This window comes from Parasteatoda tepidariorum, chromosome 7 (genome assembly GCF_982258835.1).
Source record: "Parasteatoda tepidariorum strain Cologne lab strain chromosome 7, Ptep-v5.0, whole genome shotgun sequence".
In the NCBI taxonomy this organism is placed as follows: domain Eukaryota; kingdom Metazoa; phylum Arthropoda; class Arachnida; order Araneae; family Theridiidae; genus Parasteatoda; species Parasteatoda tepidariorum.
The window spans coordinates 32,147,763-32,165,473 of NC_141761.1; the positions used below are offsets into that span (position 1 = coordinate 32,147,763).

Consider the following 17,711-nt stretch of genomic DNA (forward strand, 5'->3'; position numbering starts at 1 on the left):
AAAGATATATAAAAATGTTTAATGTTATTTAAGCATGTGCTCTTAAAGTTAAGTTTAAACGTGTGTGATTAGTTTTAGATTGATTAATATTTTAATAACTAGTAACTTTAAGAAAATATAGTGAAAAAAAATGGTTCGGGAAATTTTAGTTTGAAATTTTGGTAAGCAAAGGAAATTTTATTCGGAACTTTTTAAGATATCCTGAACTTAAAAATAAATGAATTTTTACTACGAAGGTCATTTAATACTGAAATAATAAATTTTTTCAATCATATATTTAAAATTCGAATAAAAGACAAATATTTAAAATTCCATTTCTCATGAACTATTTTAATTTTGTATTTTGCCATATAAAATTACATACTTTAAAATTATGTAAAAATTCGTATAACCTGCAAATACAAAATATTTTTTTCATTGTTATTAAAAAAATTAATAACAAATAATAAATTACCATTGAAGATAATTTTTTTTTTTGGAAACGAATTTTTTAATTGTTTGCAATTTTTTTTTAATTCGATTAAAAAGGTCCCGAGTTATGGCGAAATACGTACAAATTAAAATTAACATCAAGGGATCCCAACTTTTGATCATTTTTTTGATCAAATTGCAGCTACCTCATTTGTTTCAGGAGGAAGAAAATCATAATTTGTCAGGATAAAGATGTGTTTATTCAGAGAAAATACGTTTTTGTGTCTGATTTCATGACTTATAATATCCCTGAACAAATTAATTAGCATATTTGAAGTCACCTGTGGAACCATTAAAATTTAATCATAGCATGTGAAAATCCGATTATTAGATCAAAAATTATTCAAAGTGTTGGGATTTTTTTCCTTTTCTTTTTGGGCATTGGACATAGTATTATTTTGCGTTACTAATTTTATTTAAAAAAACACTTTTTCAGAGTGGGCATTCATTGCTTTTTAATTTCCTTTAAACTGGTTAATTTTTTCTTTTGGATTGCGTTTGCATACGTTACTGCTACGGTTCGAATTAAATTGATAAATATTTATTTTAATTTTCAATACTTTTTTCTCGTTTTTAAATTGTTTTCTTGTATTTAACGGACATGGTTAAAAATCAAATTATTTGACTCGGTTAGACGTGGTTATAGAATCGTTCGTCAAAAATAAACCAAAATAAACATTTTTCATCACAGATTAAGATTTGTGGATTAAGAAAATCATTTATAATTAAAACTGGGAAAAAGAATAAATTTTTTTAAAAACGTATTAAGTTTAGTCGAATAAAATTTTTATTTAGCATCTTACAACTGGTTTCAAAAGCAATTTTAAAAATAGACCTTTATTCATCTTTCATAGGATATAAATTTTAAAAGTAATTTTACCTCTTTTTCTAATAAAAAATGATTATCTAAACGCCCGTATCATTATACAAATTAATTTTTATTAGAGAAAAATGCCATTAATATCAATTAAGAGTGGTCGATAGGGCCGGGACAGCCTAATATGTAGGGCATTGGGCCCATGTCCAAGAGTTCGTTCTTCTCCTTCCGAAGACTCCCCCTGTAGTAAATGGTGACAGGTGCACGTTAAGTCTGTCGGGTCACAAAGTCTTCCATATTCCCATAACAAATCAATGCCTCTGTGGGTACTGAATTTAATTTTTTTATTTTATTTTATAACCGTCGTTGAACAGCCGGCCCAATTTTAGGTTTACGACTACTAATGTTCAGACTCCGTAGCCTTATAATTTTGAACCAATCCAGAAGACAAGGAAACTCCTGGATCAGTACCCCCAGAGATATGATTTGTTATGGGAAAAGGAGGACTTTGAGACTCGACAGATTTAACGGTAATCAGTCACCATTATATTTACATATTATATTTATTCGACACTGTTTCAGGAGTAACTAAAAGAAAACTCTATTTTAGGTGGCTCTAATTTTAGAACAATTGCACGGAATCGAAGATGGCTTTAGAAATATAACCAGTAGCCCTTCAACCTCGGTCGATGTTATGGGTTTGTTGTACGTTTCTTTTTTTTTTTTCTTTAAAATTTTTTTTTTTTTTAAATCTATAAAAAAGTGATAAAAAAAGCTTAATGAAAGTAATATAAGTAAAATAATAGCGAATGATGTAACAAAAATATCTCCTTTTTAAATATGGTTTAGATTTTATTTTAATTATCCTATTGTGTTATCCGTTTTAAAAAAAAAGAGTAAATGCTCTCGCTTCTGAAAAATAGACATATCTTTTTTAAAAAAAAAAATTTTTTTTTTGGAATTTTTCAAACAATTTATGTTTTATTCTGTTCCAAATCTGTTAAGATTTATTTCATTTGACTATGAAATTGAAACTATAAATGAAGTTATGAACTGTAAATGAAGTGACACACAATTCACGAGTATTTAAAATTTCATTTTGTGAAATAATTGTTTGTTACTGCTTATCTTCATCAAATGGAATGATCGATATTCATTGGTAATTTTCGAACATTTAATCCCAATTTAAAATTACTATGAAACAAAAAGATTTATAATAATGCATTAAGAGGTTAGAAAAACTTCAAATTTATTACAATAGGATTACAAAAAGTTTGAATGAATATTTTAATTTTTATTAAAATAATAAATGAAATAACAACGAATCAAAACAATTCGTATGCACAAAGTTTAATTATCTATTATATCATCCGTAGTTATTTTTATCGACAAAACAGTCATTAGAAAACAGATTATCAGTTCAATCGTAATCAAAATATATAATTTTTATCATTTTCTCTTTGTCAGTTTATCATCGGTTATAAAGGAGTTCCATTTCAAAATATTGTTTATTTTTTTTCAATTTCTGATTATTTACTATTACCTCAACTTCATTTTCTATTTTAAAATCAATTTACTTTTTTTGCTGAATGATTTCATTGTTTTCTGTTTGCAACTGTTTAAAAGTGCTCACTAAAAATTTTCGAGATAAATATTTTTTTTTTTCCTCAGGAGATTAAGATAGTAATAAAATAAAAGAATATTTTTTTTCCTGTTATTTTACTCGAGATGAGACAAATATCTCCTCCTATAGACAATTCTCTCTTCCTAAGACAGAAGACAATATACTGTCTTTTCTTCTCAAAAGCAAGAATTATTTATTTATTTTATTTTTATGCCAAATGTACCTTGATTCACGGTACTTTTCCTTTGCTTTATACTTTAAAGTTAGGTTTAAGGATGATTTTTCATATTTGAGGCATTTTTCATACAGAAATCGTTTTAAAAATGAAATTAAAATTGATTATCGTTTGCGATTAACACTGATTCTTTTATAAGTATTACGCATGTTTTAATTGTCAGAATTGAAGATGGAATGAAAGTTTAGACCTTTGGAGATCTTATAATGTAAGTCATCATTAAACTAAAAAATATATTTACGGGTTACAGACCAGACAATTTTACATAATTGAATTGTTTTCATTATCACTGGTAATCTATTTAAGTTTTAAGATATCATGAACTCAAATAAGGCACATGGACATGTTTTGCATATGAGAAACAATTAATAAATCTTCCTTAATTAACTTTAATAAGTTGGTAACAGACTGAAAACATTAAAAAATATTTGCCTTTCATTGAAGCCTTTGAAAACCCGAAAGCCTTCAAAAGTAATCTTTCATTGACAGATTGTATATTGAAATGATTATTTTCTCATTCTGAATAGCGAAAGCAATATTAAAAAGTAGTATCAGGTACTGAATAATTTTAAAAATAATTATATTTGGTAACAGATCTGACAGTAACACTTCTCCCGGATAACGCAAAACAATTAATGCAATAGAAATTTAGAAAAATTTAAAGACACCTTGTCGATAAATTTCAAAATGAATTTTTTTTTTAAAAAATACATGCGTTTTTTGAAGTTATTTTACGTATGGAAAATTGGCAAAATATAAAAAAGAAATTTGACTTCGCAGTTCCGGACAGCTTATTTTCTAGGATTTCTCTTTGTGAAAAATTTATGGAAAATAAAACATATGATAAATTTTCATAATATTATACATAATAACTCTTAATCGTAGTTATTTTTGGAAATTACAAGCATCTTACCCAATAGATTATTAAATTCAGTAATAAAAAATATTTTGATAGCAATATATTTGATAATAATTTGAAAAAATATATTTGATAATAATTTGAGGCATAAAAACTGCCTCAAATTGGAAATTTAAGTGAACTAGAGCAAATGTAAAATATGTGATCAACTAGTTATGGGTGATATGCAGGGGTGATTGTGAGCCCCAGTCAAAATTCCGGAAAATTTCGTGAGTGAAAAAAAATAATAAATAAATAAAAAAGTTTAAACTGAAAAATTAGAAAAAAATTTAAGCAAGGTTTTTTCCTTTTTCTGAATATTTCCTAGTTTACTTAAAATATATTTAAAATTTTACACATACCTATGATGACCTGGAGAAGCAATTGAAAATTACAAATATGTCTCTCTTTCTTGAGTTTATGATTATAATAACTATTTACTGATAAAAAATGAATATTAATCTTGAATATAAGCTTATAAAGTAGCTCTCTTATAAACAAATAAAATAAACTGCGTTTTTAAGTTTCACCTTTGAAAATTTGATTTCCGAAATCTTTTGTGATCATCGATTTTTTTAAACATCTGAACCTTCGATCTCCGGAAACTTCCGGATCACGGTTAGCGAAAAATCCGGAAATCCGGATTTTTCAGGAGCACAATCAGCCCTGGATATGGCTCAAATAAAGTACGCATTTTTGTCTCAGAGGACCCAAATATTTATTTTGACTACATATTATATTTAAACGACAGTATGCTGACATAAAACATTGTTGGCAAGAAACAGAATGGCTGGTATTCGTGGTTTTCTTTTCAAAGTAACGGAATGGAGGATACGAATCACTTAAATAGTATCCTATACTATGGACAGTTGCCACTTGACTATTGGTCCCAACGTCTTACAAAAAATAAAGAATGATGTTTAATTTATGTTAAGTGATAGTGAAACTTGATTATAACTAAATATTTATGTTTCAGCCTTAGATAATTAAAAGTTATGGTAGTTTGAAAACTCACTGTATATATCGTTAATTATTAACATGACCTGATAGTCAGATTCCAATATATTGTTATATTCAAGTGAGTTCTTCACATTTTAATCAGTAAACACAATCCACTAGACTCAAATAATAATGCTACAAAACTGTCTACAAGGTGATTTGAATTGAATTTCTTACCTTTCTTATTCTTCCGTATAATTAAAAACTTAGAAATAAATTCAATTATATTTTTAAATAGGCTATCTCTATACCTAAAGGCATGAAATCAGAAAAAAATCTTAAAAAGCTATTTTTCAAGTGATAAAATTCATCAATCAGTTGTATCAATTGTTGTCGAGTATATTGGATGATTGATCTTGACAGGATATACAATATGCTGCCAAAATACAATGTAATTGCATGGAACAATATATTGTTCCTTGCACTAACTAGAGAATAAAAATAATATCATAATTCTTTCGTCATTTTTTATTATTTTACTAGAGCTCTGCAAGTCGTTGCTACTTAAATCAGTAACGTATTTCTTTTCTTGGTAAGTTATTATTAGGTGATAAAATAAAATGGCGTAGACAAATGTTTACTAATTGTAGTTTTTTAAATTAAAGAAACTATTTATTAATCATTTTCAAGATTTAATTAGCATTATTTTTTAAAATTTTATTTCGCTTCGAAGAATAGTTTCGCTAGTTCAAAGAAGTTCAGTCAATTTTGCAAACATATCAAGATTTGCACTCTGTTCTGATATGTATTTGGAATTTTGATTTTTTTTCAACATTATCGTGAGCTTTATTATTTTTTTTCGATTTTTTTATTCAATTGTATTGTTTACGCTAAAAACATATAATTTGGATGAATGAATGAATATGATACAAAACAATTATTTTACTATCATTACATTATTTTACTATCATTAAATAGTAAAGTAAAATAATTATTTTACAATTATTTTACTTTACTATTTTACTCAAAAGGGTACTTTGCCTTAAAAAAGAGCTGTTTATAAAATTAACATTACAATTTATTATGTTGTAAAAAATTACATTTCTCACTTTTCACATTTTCAGCTTTTTGAATTTGGTGGGAGACCTTATAGGTTTGGAAGAAAAACTTCAGAAGAAAGAGATTAAGAGGCCTTTTGGTTCAGGTTCTTGCTCAGCTTTAATAAAAATTCTTCCTAAAAAAGACATCTTTTTTTCGCACGTTACCTGGACAAACTATAACTCCATGCTAAGAATTCTGAAAAAATACAGTTTTCAGTATCATTCTGCATTATTTGAAGGTATGTAATAGTTTGTTATCTTTGACATTATTAACTGACATCTGCACATGGCGTTGCTCACTTTTTTTTTTAAATAAATGAAAACATGAATCAAAGAACTTCATCATCATAGTTGGCCAGACAGCCCAATGTGAGCCAATGCCTTCTTCTAAAGATTTCTCCATGACGACTTCCGATTTATCTTTGATCTCCAATTCTTTTCATTAATTGCGAGAAAATCAGACTCCACTGAGTCAGCCCATCTTAACCGCGGCCTTCCCCGCTTTCCTTTCCCAGTGGGTCTAAAAAGCAGTTTCTTTTTTATCGTGTTGTCGTCACTCATTCGAATCACGTGGGAGATCCAATTCATTCTATTTATTTTCATGTATTTAATAATGTCAGGTTGATTATAAATCTTGTACAGTTCAAAGTTAAATCTCCTTCTCCAACATAATCGGGGGGAAATTTGGTCTCTATAATTAGCTTAATAGTTAGCATGTAGTAAATGGGGAATGGTGCACGTTAAATCTGTCGGGTCACAAAGTCCTTCATATTCCTATAACAAATCATACCTTAGGGGTACTGAATTTCATCTTGATCGCTCTCTGGCTCAGGTCAAAATTACAACCTGTGCATGAATGAATGGATGTTTGAATGGGTCTGCCCTATAAACGGACTGTGACGTGTATGTGACTGAAATCGTATTCTTGGCTATAGATGGCGCCACAGAAAAGACAAGAAACGCACCCTCTGCCTTAAAATTCGCTTGGTTTCACCAAGCAGGCTTGCTGGTATTGGAAAGTAGCATTAGAGACAACATAAAGTGAATGAGCATAACCTATGAGTGGGACACTAAAATAAGACTGGCGGGCTATGCGCTTTGCAAACGCTTTTATCTTACTAACATTAGACTCTATGATGATTATTTAATGCTACTGAATAATTAAAATAAAATGTGAAATGTATGATCATTCTATAGTTCCCTTCAATTTACGGCCTCTCACATTCTCATTTCTCATTACAAAATAGATGAACCCAGACGTAAAAATTATTGGGAACTGCACTAACAATTTCAGTGACATTGGAAATTACGTATAGATACATTGGTATTTTTGTGCATTGGTATTATTTGCTTGTTATTATCATTTCTGCTTGCCATTATAATGGAAAATTAATAAACTTAATTTATAAATTATGTTCAATTATTTTTGATTGACTGAGTAGTTCAAGAACTTTTCAAAGAATAAGTATTTTCGAATCTTTAGTCTTAACTTTTTAGGCTTAAGAATATTACCTTTGTTTTGCTGTGAGTACAATACTTACTAAGAAAGTGTTTGCATGCATGGTTTGAGCACACATTATTTCAAGAGTACTACAGGCGTGAATAAGAGTTTATTTCAAGAGTACTACAGGCGTGAATGAGAGTACTGAGAGGGGGTGAGATAAATTTAACTGCGCCTAATTTTGTCTTTTTTTATCTCATTTTTTTCTCTTTCATGTGCAAGACATTTTCTCATCCTTATAATCAACTCAAGAAAAGCCTTGTTCATTGTTGACAAAATGGAAATATCTTACTAAATAAGAATCCAGGATCACGATTAAAAATAAATCCGTTTTAGGTTTCTTTTTTTCAATTGCGTTAAGGTAACATTTAATCAGTGATGAACTTTGCTGTCATGCAATATTTAGTTTTTAGATTGTTCGTAAGAGAAATTAAGGCGGCTATTATTTATTTTTTTAGGAGCTCCACTTATACCCGGGCACACCTATTCCTTTTCCTCATATCCTGGATTGGTGTTTTCTCTAGATGATTTCTATTTAATATCATCTGGTTTGGTAAGTATCTCCGAAATGTTCCATGGCTATTTTTTTACAAATGCCCACCTAGATATTGACTTTCGTCCTTCGGATACCGGAAGGGCAGATTTGTTGACCCCTTTCTCAGGGGCACCATATTAGGTGATCCAGCATTGCTTCCACAGTAAGAAGGACATATAGTACAGAGAAGAAAAGAAAAAAACATTCTTCCTCACCCGGTGTTCGAACCCGGGACCTTTCTGACTTGAGGTCAGCTCCCTGACGGCCCGGTCGGTTCTGTAGCTTAACATTATGGAATTTATCCGTAAAGATTTAAATAATGCTATTCCTCCGGTAGGAGATATCAGTTTTTTATGCGGTTTATGTCATGTTTTTGACTTATAATAATAGATTCCGTTGTATTTGTAATTATCCGTTGCATTTTTGACATTTGTAAAAAGGCGAACAACTGCAAAAATGTACAATTTCAAAATTGCTGTAAAATTTTAACTATTATTATTTCTATTTCAACTATTATTATAAATTAAATCTAATTTTTTTTAATATTTACACTATATATTCTCATAAAACAGTTAGAAAAGTTTAAGGAGTAGGTTTGAGCATTAACGAAACACCTTATTTTCCGTTAAAAAAAATAATAAAAATTTCAGCAGAATTTCTATTACTGCATTTTCATGTTAACTTATTTTTATTAATTTAAATATTATTTTTTTATGCGGTGTTTCATGTCTTTTGAAACCAATCCCTCTCTTTGATGAAGTAAAATGAAAAAAAAAAGTTGCAATTTTATTTCGTGTACTAAACTTTTTTTACCGTTCATGTTTGTTTTTTTTTATGAACAGAATTCAAAATCAAATATTTTTACTGTATCTAATCGTAAACTCATGTTATGCTTTATGGAACTAAAGACGGACCATTCAACAGAATTCTGAAAGAGCTAAAGGCATTCAGGAACATTTCAAGATAGATTTTTCCGACTTTATTATAATCCTGGAATTATTCACCTGACTTAAGTCCTATGGAATTTTTCGTTTGGTCCATCTTTTATGCTAGAGCTTGTTCCAAACTTTATAAGACCTTGATATCGCTACAAAAAGTCCTAGTTCCGAGAAAAGAGATAAAATATGATTAGAGGTGAGTTACCGCCTGTAGTAAAAGTGCATTAAGTCTAAAAGCGATCATTTTGAAAATGTATAGGGGAGAGTCGGGTAGCCCCGCCCACTGTCAATTTCATATGTATAGAATATTTTTTCAAGTCAATGGGCTATCGGACATTAATTGTCTTATTAAAAAAAGATTATTTTCAAAGTTTCAAGTATTTATGCAGCTGTTAACATGGTAAACAATAGTTTTGAAAATATGTTGAATACAGTAGTCATGAAATTAAAAAAAATTGGTTGAATATTTCGATTAAACTTCATTTTAATACTAAAAAAATAATTTTTTCTATACATACAGCATTAAAGTATGTAGTCTTAAGTTTAATTTGCACAAAGAAAGAAGTTTATATGTGAAAAATTGTTCGAGTAATTACAAATTTACAAAAAAATTGGATTTCGGGTAGCCCCGCTCACATGAATGTCGGGTATCACCGCCCAATTTTATTTCGTCGATAAATGTACGGTTGCAAAGATTATTATTTTATTGCTTCAAATTAGAATGTTATATGCATTTTTAACAACAAATATTGTTGCTATTAAATAATTGTTATTAAATGATAGAATTCACTAAAAGTATATAAATATGTAATAAATAAAATAATTTTGTGATAAAAATGATAAACGAGGTTTATCTATTGTCAATACATTGGTCATTTTCATTTACACCTGAAAAAACAGTCAAAAAACACAATTTTTTAAAACTGGGCGAGGCTACCCGACACAATTTGAAAAGAGCTGAAAAACATGTTTTTTTTTAAATTTCTATTTTTTTAAGTTAAACTATTCTTTTTTTGGTTTATTCTTTTTGCATTATTTAATTAGATGATAAAACAATAGAAACATACAAGAATATTGATTATTACTCAATATTATACAGAAATATAAGCAATATTCCTTAAGTGGGCGGGACTACCCGACTCTCCCCTAACTATGTTATAAGGCGACAATATTTTCATGTTTATTTGAAAGTTTATTTGTTATATTTTACTAAGCATTAATTTTTTTTATTATATTTGTCTAAGTTATTTTGTAAACTAAACAATTACGTGCATTATTTTGCAAAGTATTTATAATAAAATTTTTATATAATTATTTTACTTGTTCTTAAGCGACGTCTAAATTTTTCGAGGTCTTCCGAAAATTAAATGTTATGTACCGCACCTTAAAACTTAGCAATTAAATAATTCATCATCATTTAACTCAATATCGATTAAAATGGTCTTTTCAATCATTAACTGTTGTTACTTTAGAGTTAACCGGCAAAGTTGCGAAGTAGTTAAATTGAATAATAGCTGCCAGCGATAACGTCATTTATAGCGTATTTTTTCAATGTGGGTGCTATCCCCCTCTCCCTCTGTATATAAGCAGACTTTTAGGGGGCTTTTCTTATAAGACCTTTAACCCCTTAACAATCGGTTAATTTTCAAGAAAACATTCATAAAAGTGCCTATTTTTTTCTGACATCCAAGCATCTTGTGCTGACATCTAGTTTAAAATAAACTAACTATTTACAATTACCTTAAAAATATCCTGGTACAGCCATCTGCTGTGTAAAATGAGAAATAAAATGATTTCCGGGCAAAAGAAATTATTTAGTTTCATTCTTATTGGCGCGTTATTACTGAACACTCCAGCACGGAAATATGACGGGTGCGAGAAATAGAGGGCGAAACCTCATCCCGTCATTTTCACGGGAGCGAGATTGTGGGGCTGAAACTATGAGTATTGTTAGAGATTCATAAAAAAGCTGCAGATAAAATTAGTATTGAGTATGAATTAATAACCTTTTTGTTTGGTAAAGAAAAATAATTTACGTTTCTATTTCAACATGGATTATGTTTTTATGACAATAGTTACGCTATTAAAAGGTTAAAAACACTATGTAACGAACTGCCATAGCCGAAAACTGTTACTCATTTTGCACCTCGCTAGGATATTTTAATTGAGTGGCAGCGATATGTCTGAAATATCAAAAAGTAAATACAGAGAAATCATACAGGAAATGTTCGTAATTGAATAACTGTAGACCACGAAAAGAAGCAAATTTTAGACTACAGACTGGTCATGATTGCTTGGCAGAACCTTTGTTCAAAAATAGAAGTAGTCTCTGCCAACGTTTGCTCAATTTGCCCAGCAGATGCACATGAATTCTAGAAAGTCACCTAGTTCTTGATGTGTCAAGAACTGGAAGAACTGTACTAGAAGCACAAGCACGTGAAAATTCTGTTCATCATGAGTTGGCCTAGAGCAGAGGTCGCCAAAGTGGTCTATATAGACCCCCAGGGGTCTATTTAACAAAAGCGGGGGTCGATCTGAGACAGAGGGGCGAATGGGGGTCGATCCGAGTCGGAAGGGTCGATTGTGGGTCGAAAAAAAAAACAGTTCTCAATACGCAAATCACACATACCTAATTAAGTATGTGAAATTCGTGATTTTTTTTTATAATTGACTCAATATCAGTTTCTTTATAAAACATAAATTAATAAACGTATGTTTATTGGGGTGAAACAAGTATTTACGTACCACCGCGCAGTGGCACGAACTCAGCGCAGTTTATAAGTCATATGCATATGTGCGCTTGTCCAAATGTCACGTGCGACGAGCATTGACGTTACAAATGCAAATATCATACGCAGTTTCAGCTATCTTTGCAAACTGTGTTGAATATTTGCAGTGTCATTATTAAAACTTTTACAGTTTTGGATAATTAGTTATTGTTTCGATAAAACCATTCGTTTGGTTTAGATATCAATTTTAATTATCAATGCATAAAAAAAGGTAAGCATTAATAATATGGATTAGTACAGCCCGCGACAAAACTATAGCACACTTTGTATTTTTTTACAAAAATTACAAAATTGACCAATTTTGACGAAAATTGAAATTGACCAATTTTGAACCCAATATAGCGAACCTTGCAAAAAAACACCAGGCACACCCATCTCATTGATCAAGAAGCAGTAAATCTTTAGTTACTTTACTTATTATATCTACTTATGCATAATTACTTATTATTTAATAATAAGGTATTTAAATTTCAATATTAATATATTTTTCATAAAACTATTGTTACGCAATGTACTATTACTTTAATAAATGTTTAAAATCATAAAATAAATGTACAAACACAGTATCTAATATTGTTTTATTTTAATTAACAGAAAATTACTTTTGCGGGGGTCGATGGAGATTTCGAAGAATTATATAGGGGTCGATGATCAAAAAAGTTTGGCGACCCCTGGCCTAGAGCAATAATATCATGGCAAATGATAATTAATACATTTAATCTTTATTTTGATGAGTCAAATTACTAAAAACTTGTTTTGCTTAATTTAATAACATAAAGCCACTGGGAAGAGCAAAAATATTAATAATTTAGTTTTAAAAAAAATCGAATTCTCATAGTTTTATTGATTGTGTTAGTATATGTTTTTCAGTTAAGTGCATGACTTCGTAGTGCTGCTCAGTAATGGTTTATTGATTAATTGCTTCTTTTTTTCCAACCCGTAGGGGTATTGAGCTATTTTACAATAGGTGTGTTAGGAAACTTAAAATCATACGTAATTTTATTAATTATTTATAATTGTTTATTTCAATATGTTTTCGTTCAGAATTTTTGGAATTGCAAATTGGGCTGTGATCCAAAAAAGGTTGGAAGCCTATTATTTAAAGTATTTCGTTAAAATTAATATTTTTGCTGTCTTTATTTTCTCAAACTAGTAATGAACAAGCTGTAAGAAAACACATTTTTTGATGAATTATGTACGCAGCTATTAAGCATACTCTTCTAGTATACAGGGTGTTTCATAACGACCCCTCTTAACAAGCATATTTGAATCTCGTCTGACACGTATGGATGGTGTTTTCAGTAGAAATGTAAACAATAACAATCTGTATGCCTGCCTTAGTTCCGGTTAGAAAGTTTACAGCTGCTTACTACATGTTATTCTGCGAGGCGATATTTTCAAACGGATAATTTAGTTTTCAATAGAAGAAATAAATTGGATAATTTCTGAGCTCAAATCTGCCGTATTTCATAAGATATTAATGTTATTTTGTAATTCTGGTGAGTTTGAAGTGAAAATTTGTCTTAGTTATTTAGAGATATATTGTTGAAAAAGGTGACATGGTTGCTAAATTTAGAATAACTAGCTTTTTTGGCAGTCTTGATTTGGCCCCTTTCCATTTGTTTATTACTGTTTGCTCTTGTTGCAAGCTGTGTACCATCTTAGGTTAGTGTTAGCATATTGTTCGAAGAGCACGATTAAGTTTAGTAATAAGTATTCAAACACCACGTTTGCAAGAATCTTAACACAATGATCACGTTGTTTGTCAAAATGGCTTTAAAATACACAGTACCCGGAAGTATAAGTGGCATACAGCTTGCAGCGCTCCCTAGTGTCGAAAACACCATCCATATATATTAGGAGTGGCAAAGTAAGATAAAAACTAAAAATCATTACTATCGAAATTTAACGAATCATTATAGGGGAAGGACTGATACAATAAAAACCTCGCTCATTTTCGGAGGAAAAAGAAAATAATTGCAATCCTGATTGTAAGAAACACTTCTAAAGTTATCAAAGAACCAAAATTGGTTTTGATGTTTTCTCCTCGTCATCCTCGGAAGTAATTCGACAGATTTCAATTACTTTTTGGTTCGTGATGTGAGATGTTGCTTTCCATTCTTTCCTTTGCCTCATTTTTGATAGGATTCTAAATCTTAATTTTAAGGGCAGTAATTAGGAAACACTCTGTACCGATGATTATATGTTTCAGGCAGTAATGGAGACATCACTTGAGAATACGAATACAACCTTATGGCAATATATAAGACCTAGTACAATATTAGAATTCCAACGCACTATTATTGCTAACAGACTAGCAAAGAATGGACAGCAGTGGACCGATATTTTCAGTATCATGAATAGTGGGACGTAAGTATATCTTATTCTTATAATGTATTTTCAAAAGTTATTGCTCTGCTTGAAATGTTTACTTATAAGATTCGACTTTAGAGAAATCAATGTTGGACCAATGAAACCATGTTTCGACAAACATGATGTTGCTTGACAATAAAACTTTCGTAAAGTATGATTTAAATCTTTTTTTCCTCCGTTTAACTAATTGATTGTAAGCTGCTCGAGTTTAATTTTTCATTAAAATGTGCTAAAATCTTGAAACTTTGATTAAAAAAATATTCTAATGTACGTTTTGCTTGAATTTTCTGTGAACTTTATCAAATTAAATTATTTTTTTATTTTTGAAATGAAAATTTTAGAAGTGACGGAACAGAAAAATGCAGTGAGTGCCAAAATTAGGTATGCATGCACTAAGTGTCCGCACGACCACTCCCTCGATATCTCGTTTGACCACGCTGTACTTTGATACAGCTCTACGAGATGTTGAGCTCTACGAGATGTTGATAGGTCGTTTGTGGCACCTTCATAGCACTTTCAACAGTGTAAGACTGAATGATTGTGGATCTAAGTGACAGATTGCTGTTTCAACTTCATCTCATAAATGCTCAAAGAAATTGAAGTCTGGAGATTGTGGAGAGCAACACAACAAAGTGAAATCTTAATTAAGTTATACTTAAACCAATCCTTCATAATACCAGCTTTATGGTAGAACGGATTATTCTGTTGAGAATTATCCATGCCAAGGGAAAAATCATTAGCATTTCTGAATGTACTGAATGTCATCAACGAGTTTCAGGTGTGATGGCATATCCAAAGCCAAATGCTCATGAAATAAATATCTTAAAGCAACATAGTATTACACTAGCCCCCTAGCGGCAATACTGTGACGCACTAAACCATTTTTTTAAAATACTGTCAATCAGTCATGATATGAAGGTCGCTCAGTGTACATTTTTACATCATTCACTTTTGGCTTGAGGTGATCAGAGTTCGAATCCCAGGGATGGCTGGTCGATACGAATTGCGCATCCGGCTTGCACCGACCGCAGTGCTGACGTAAAATATCCGGATCATGGGTTAGAGTCCCCTTGCTGTCAGGGTAACCAGGGGAGGCTTTCGTGGTTTTCCTCTACATGTAAAGCAAATGCGGGTTAGTTCCATCAAAAAGTTCACCACGAAGGTAAATTTCTCCCACTACCTGACATAGGAATTCCCTTGTCTTCTAGATTGGGTTCAAAATTACTAGACTACGGAGTTGAACATTAGCAGTCTTAAACCCAAAGAATTGGGTCGGCTGTTCAACGACGTTTACAAAATCTTTTATAGCATAAAAAGTAATAAAATCGATACTTCTGAAAGAAGTAGATAAAAACATTCAAATCTATGCATAAATATTTATCTCAATTTTTATATGTATATATATCTGTAACAGACTACGAAGTTTATGGGAAGCATTTTAAGTATTTGATGGCTGGTTAAAGTATTAAAGATTTAAATCTGTCTCAGAAAATATATCTAAAGAATTAAAAAATGTTAGAAATTGAGGAAATATAATTAACTAGGAAATTATGAAAGTTTTTAGAAGAAATTAATCAAGCATACGCATATCGAAAAAAAAAAATTCCATGCATTTTTAAAAACATTAAGCAGTATTCATTCTTTGCACACCTCGTCTAAAATAGTCTTTACATTTTCTTGAATAATATTTACATTTTAATTAGGCAAACACGGCAAAAATTTTAAAAAGTCAAGTTTGTATCACACGCTACGCTTACGAACTCGAGTGCAAATATTGCACTTAATATAGACATTGCAGATTGATTTTTTTTTAAAAATTAAACGCAGTACAAAAAAGGATTTTTTTTACTTGCTTTGTAGTTTTAACTAGTTTTCTAAACTTATTTAGGACAGTTTTCTGCTTAAATATGTAATTAATCACAATATCTTAATATACAAAAAATTATAGGACTTTCTGACCATTATTTCTATATAAATTCAGTTATAAAAATGTTAAAAATTTAAAGTTTCCAACAATTTTTGATAGAATTTTGGTAGGAATATATATGTATCACTAGACTAAGGATCAATTTTTAAGTTTCGAAAATTTTTTCGAAATTTGTAGCGAAAAATCATGAATTAGCACGAAAACAAGTAACTAAAAATAAAGGAGTTACAGATTAAAATAATAAAAACCTTTCCCCCCCGTTTTTATTAGTCTATCGTCTATTTCAAAAAAGTTTTTACTATTGCAAACGATTATTTAGTGCAAAGCTCAATAATATGTAACACAGTTCATTTAATGTCATTGTTTTAAAAAATTATGAATGTTTATAATCTTTAGTTAATTATTTAGTATAAATATGCACATCACATATGCATAAATATTAGGGTATATAATAAAAAAATTTTTTTTTTTTCGAAATTCAAAATTTCAAGTCGTTAAAATTTTGTTACGAAAGTTACATAGTTATTAAAATCATTTTAAGTTCCTTTTTTAATGTTCTTTTATGTTTTTCATGTTTTCTTATGCTTTTATTTTTTATGTTCTGAACTCGGTATCAATTTTAATTTCTTTGGGAACAAAAACATAAATTTTATAATTAAGCCTAAATATAAACAAGATATAAGTTTTCAAGTTCAGAAACGTTGAAGCAACAGTAAAAGGAATTATAATAAAATGTAAGCTTTAGGTCTGTCTAAATCGACAGAAAAATATTGATTTTCATTAATAAAAACGTATATTTTGAACCCATTTTTTTGTTTGTTTTGGTTATGTTTGCACTGAGTTACACACTATTTAAGTAAAAGTGTCTAATACCTGATAATTAGAAAACTGCTGAACCAAACTACCATAGATACCCAATTTAACGTAGATACTATTTAGACTATAAGAATTTAATTTTTGTTAGAAAAAACAGTTCAGTTTTTCACTGCAAGGGATTAAAATCGCGCTTTATGGCTATTTTTGCTTAAAGTAGACATTATCTGCATCACTAATTACTTGCACTAAATTTAATTGCTTACAAGAGAATAGCATACAAGCACTTAATTTATGTTAAACAAACTATAAATAATCTAATTTAAAACTCTGCATACAATACGCTTCTGAAGTGTTTTATAAAAAGTAAGCGTAAAATGCTATTGCGAATGTTAATACAATGTCAATATTAAAATGCATATAAATAGAAAATTTTCTGCAATAAAATGTTAATATTTGCTATGTCCATTTTACCCCTAAAGTGCTCTTAAAGAGTCACTTAAAGTCCTAAAGGCGAGAATTCGAATTATTTTTTTTTCCTTCAAAAATTACATTTTATTGTCGAAATAGAACTTATCTACTTTTAATTTGACGGAATTTGGTTCAGCAGTTCTCCTGTTATCGGGATTTAAGCACAGTTACTTTAATTATGGCTATTCTCTATATTCTTAGTAAACTTATGGTTTTCACTTAAAAGTTCAAAAGAACTTAAGGTTACAATTTATTAAAGTTACAATTCGAAGGTTACGTC

The 17,711-nt window shown here is 29.7% G+C and overlaps 1 protein-coding gene across 2 annotated transcripts in view; it reads left to right on the plus strand.

Annotated features, from left to right (window-relative positions):
* Positions 1–17,711, plus strand: part of LOC107452217 (putative aminopeptidase PLBD2) — a 41,290-nt gene that overhangs the window by 12,945 nt on the left and 10,634 nt on the right. For both annotated transcript variants that reach the window (XM_043039344.3, XM_043039345.3), the window contains exons 4-7: positions 1,899–1,993; positions 6,109–6,323; positions 8,044–8,138; positions 14,060–14,217. In XM_043039344.3, the coding sequence (XP_042895278.2) occupies positions 1,899–1,993; positions 6,109–6,323; positions 8,044–8,138; positions 14,060–14,217 (563 nt within the window). The remainder of the gene's footprint in view (positions 1–1,898; positions 1,994–6,108; positions 6,324–8,043; positions 8,139–14,059; positions 14,218–17,711) is intronic.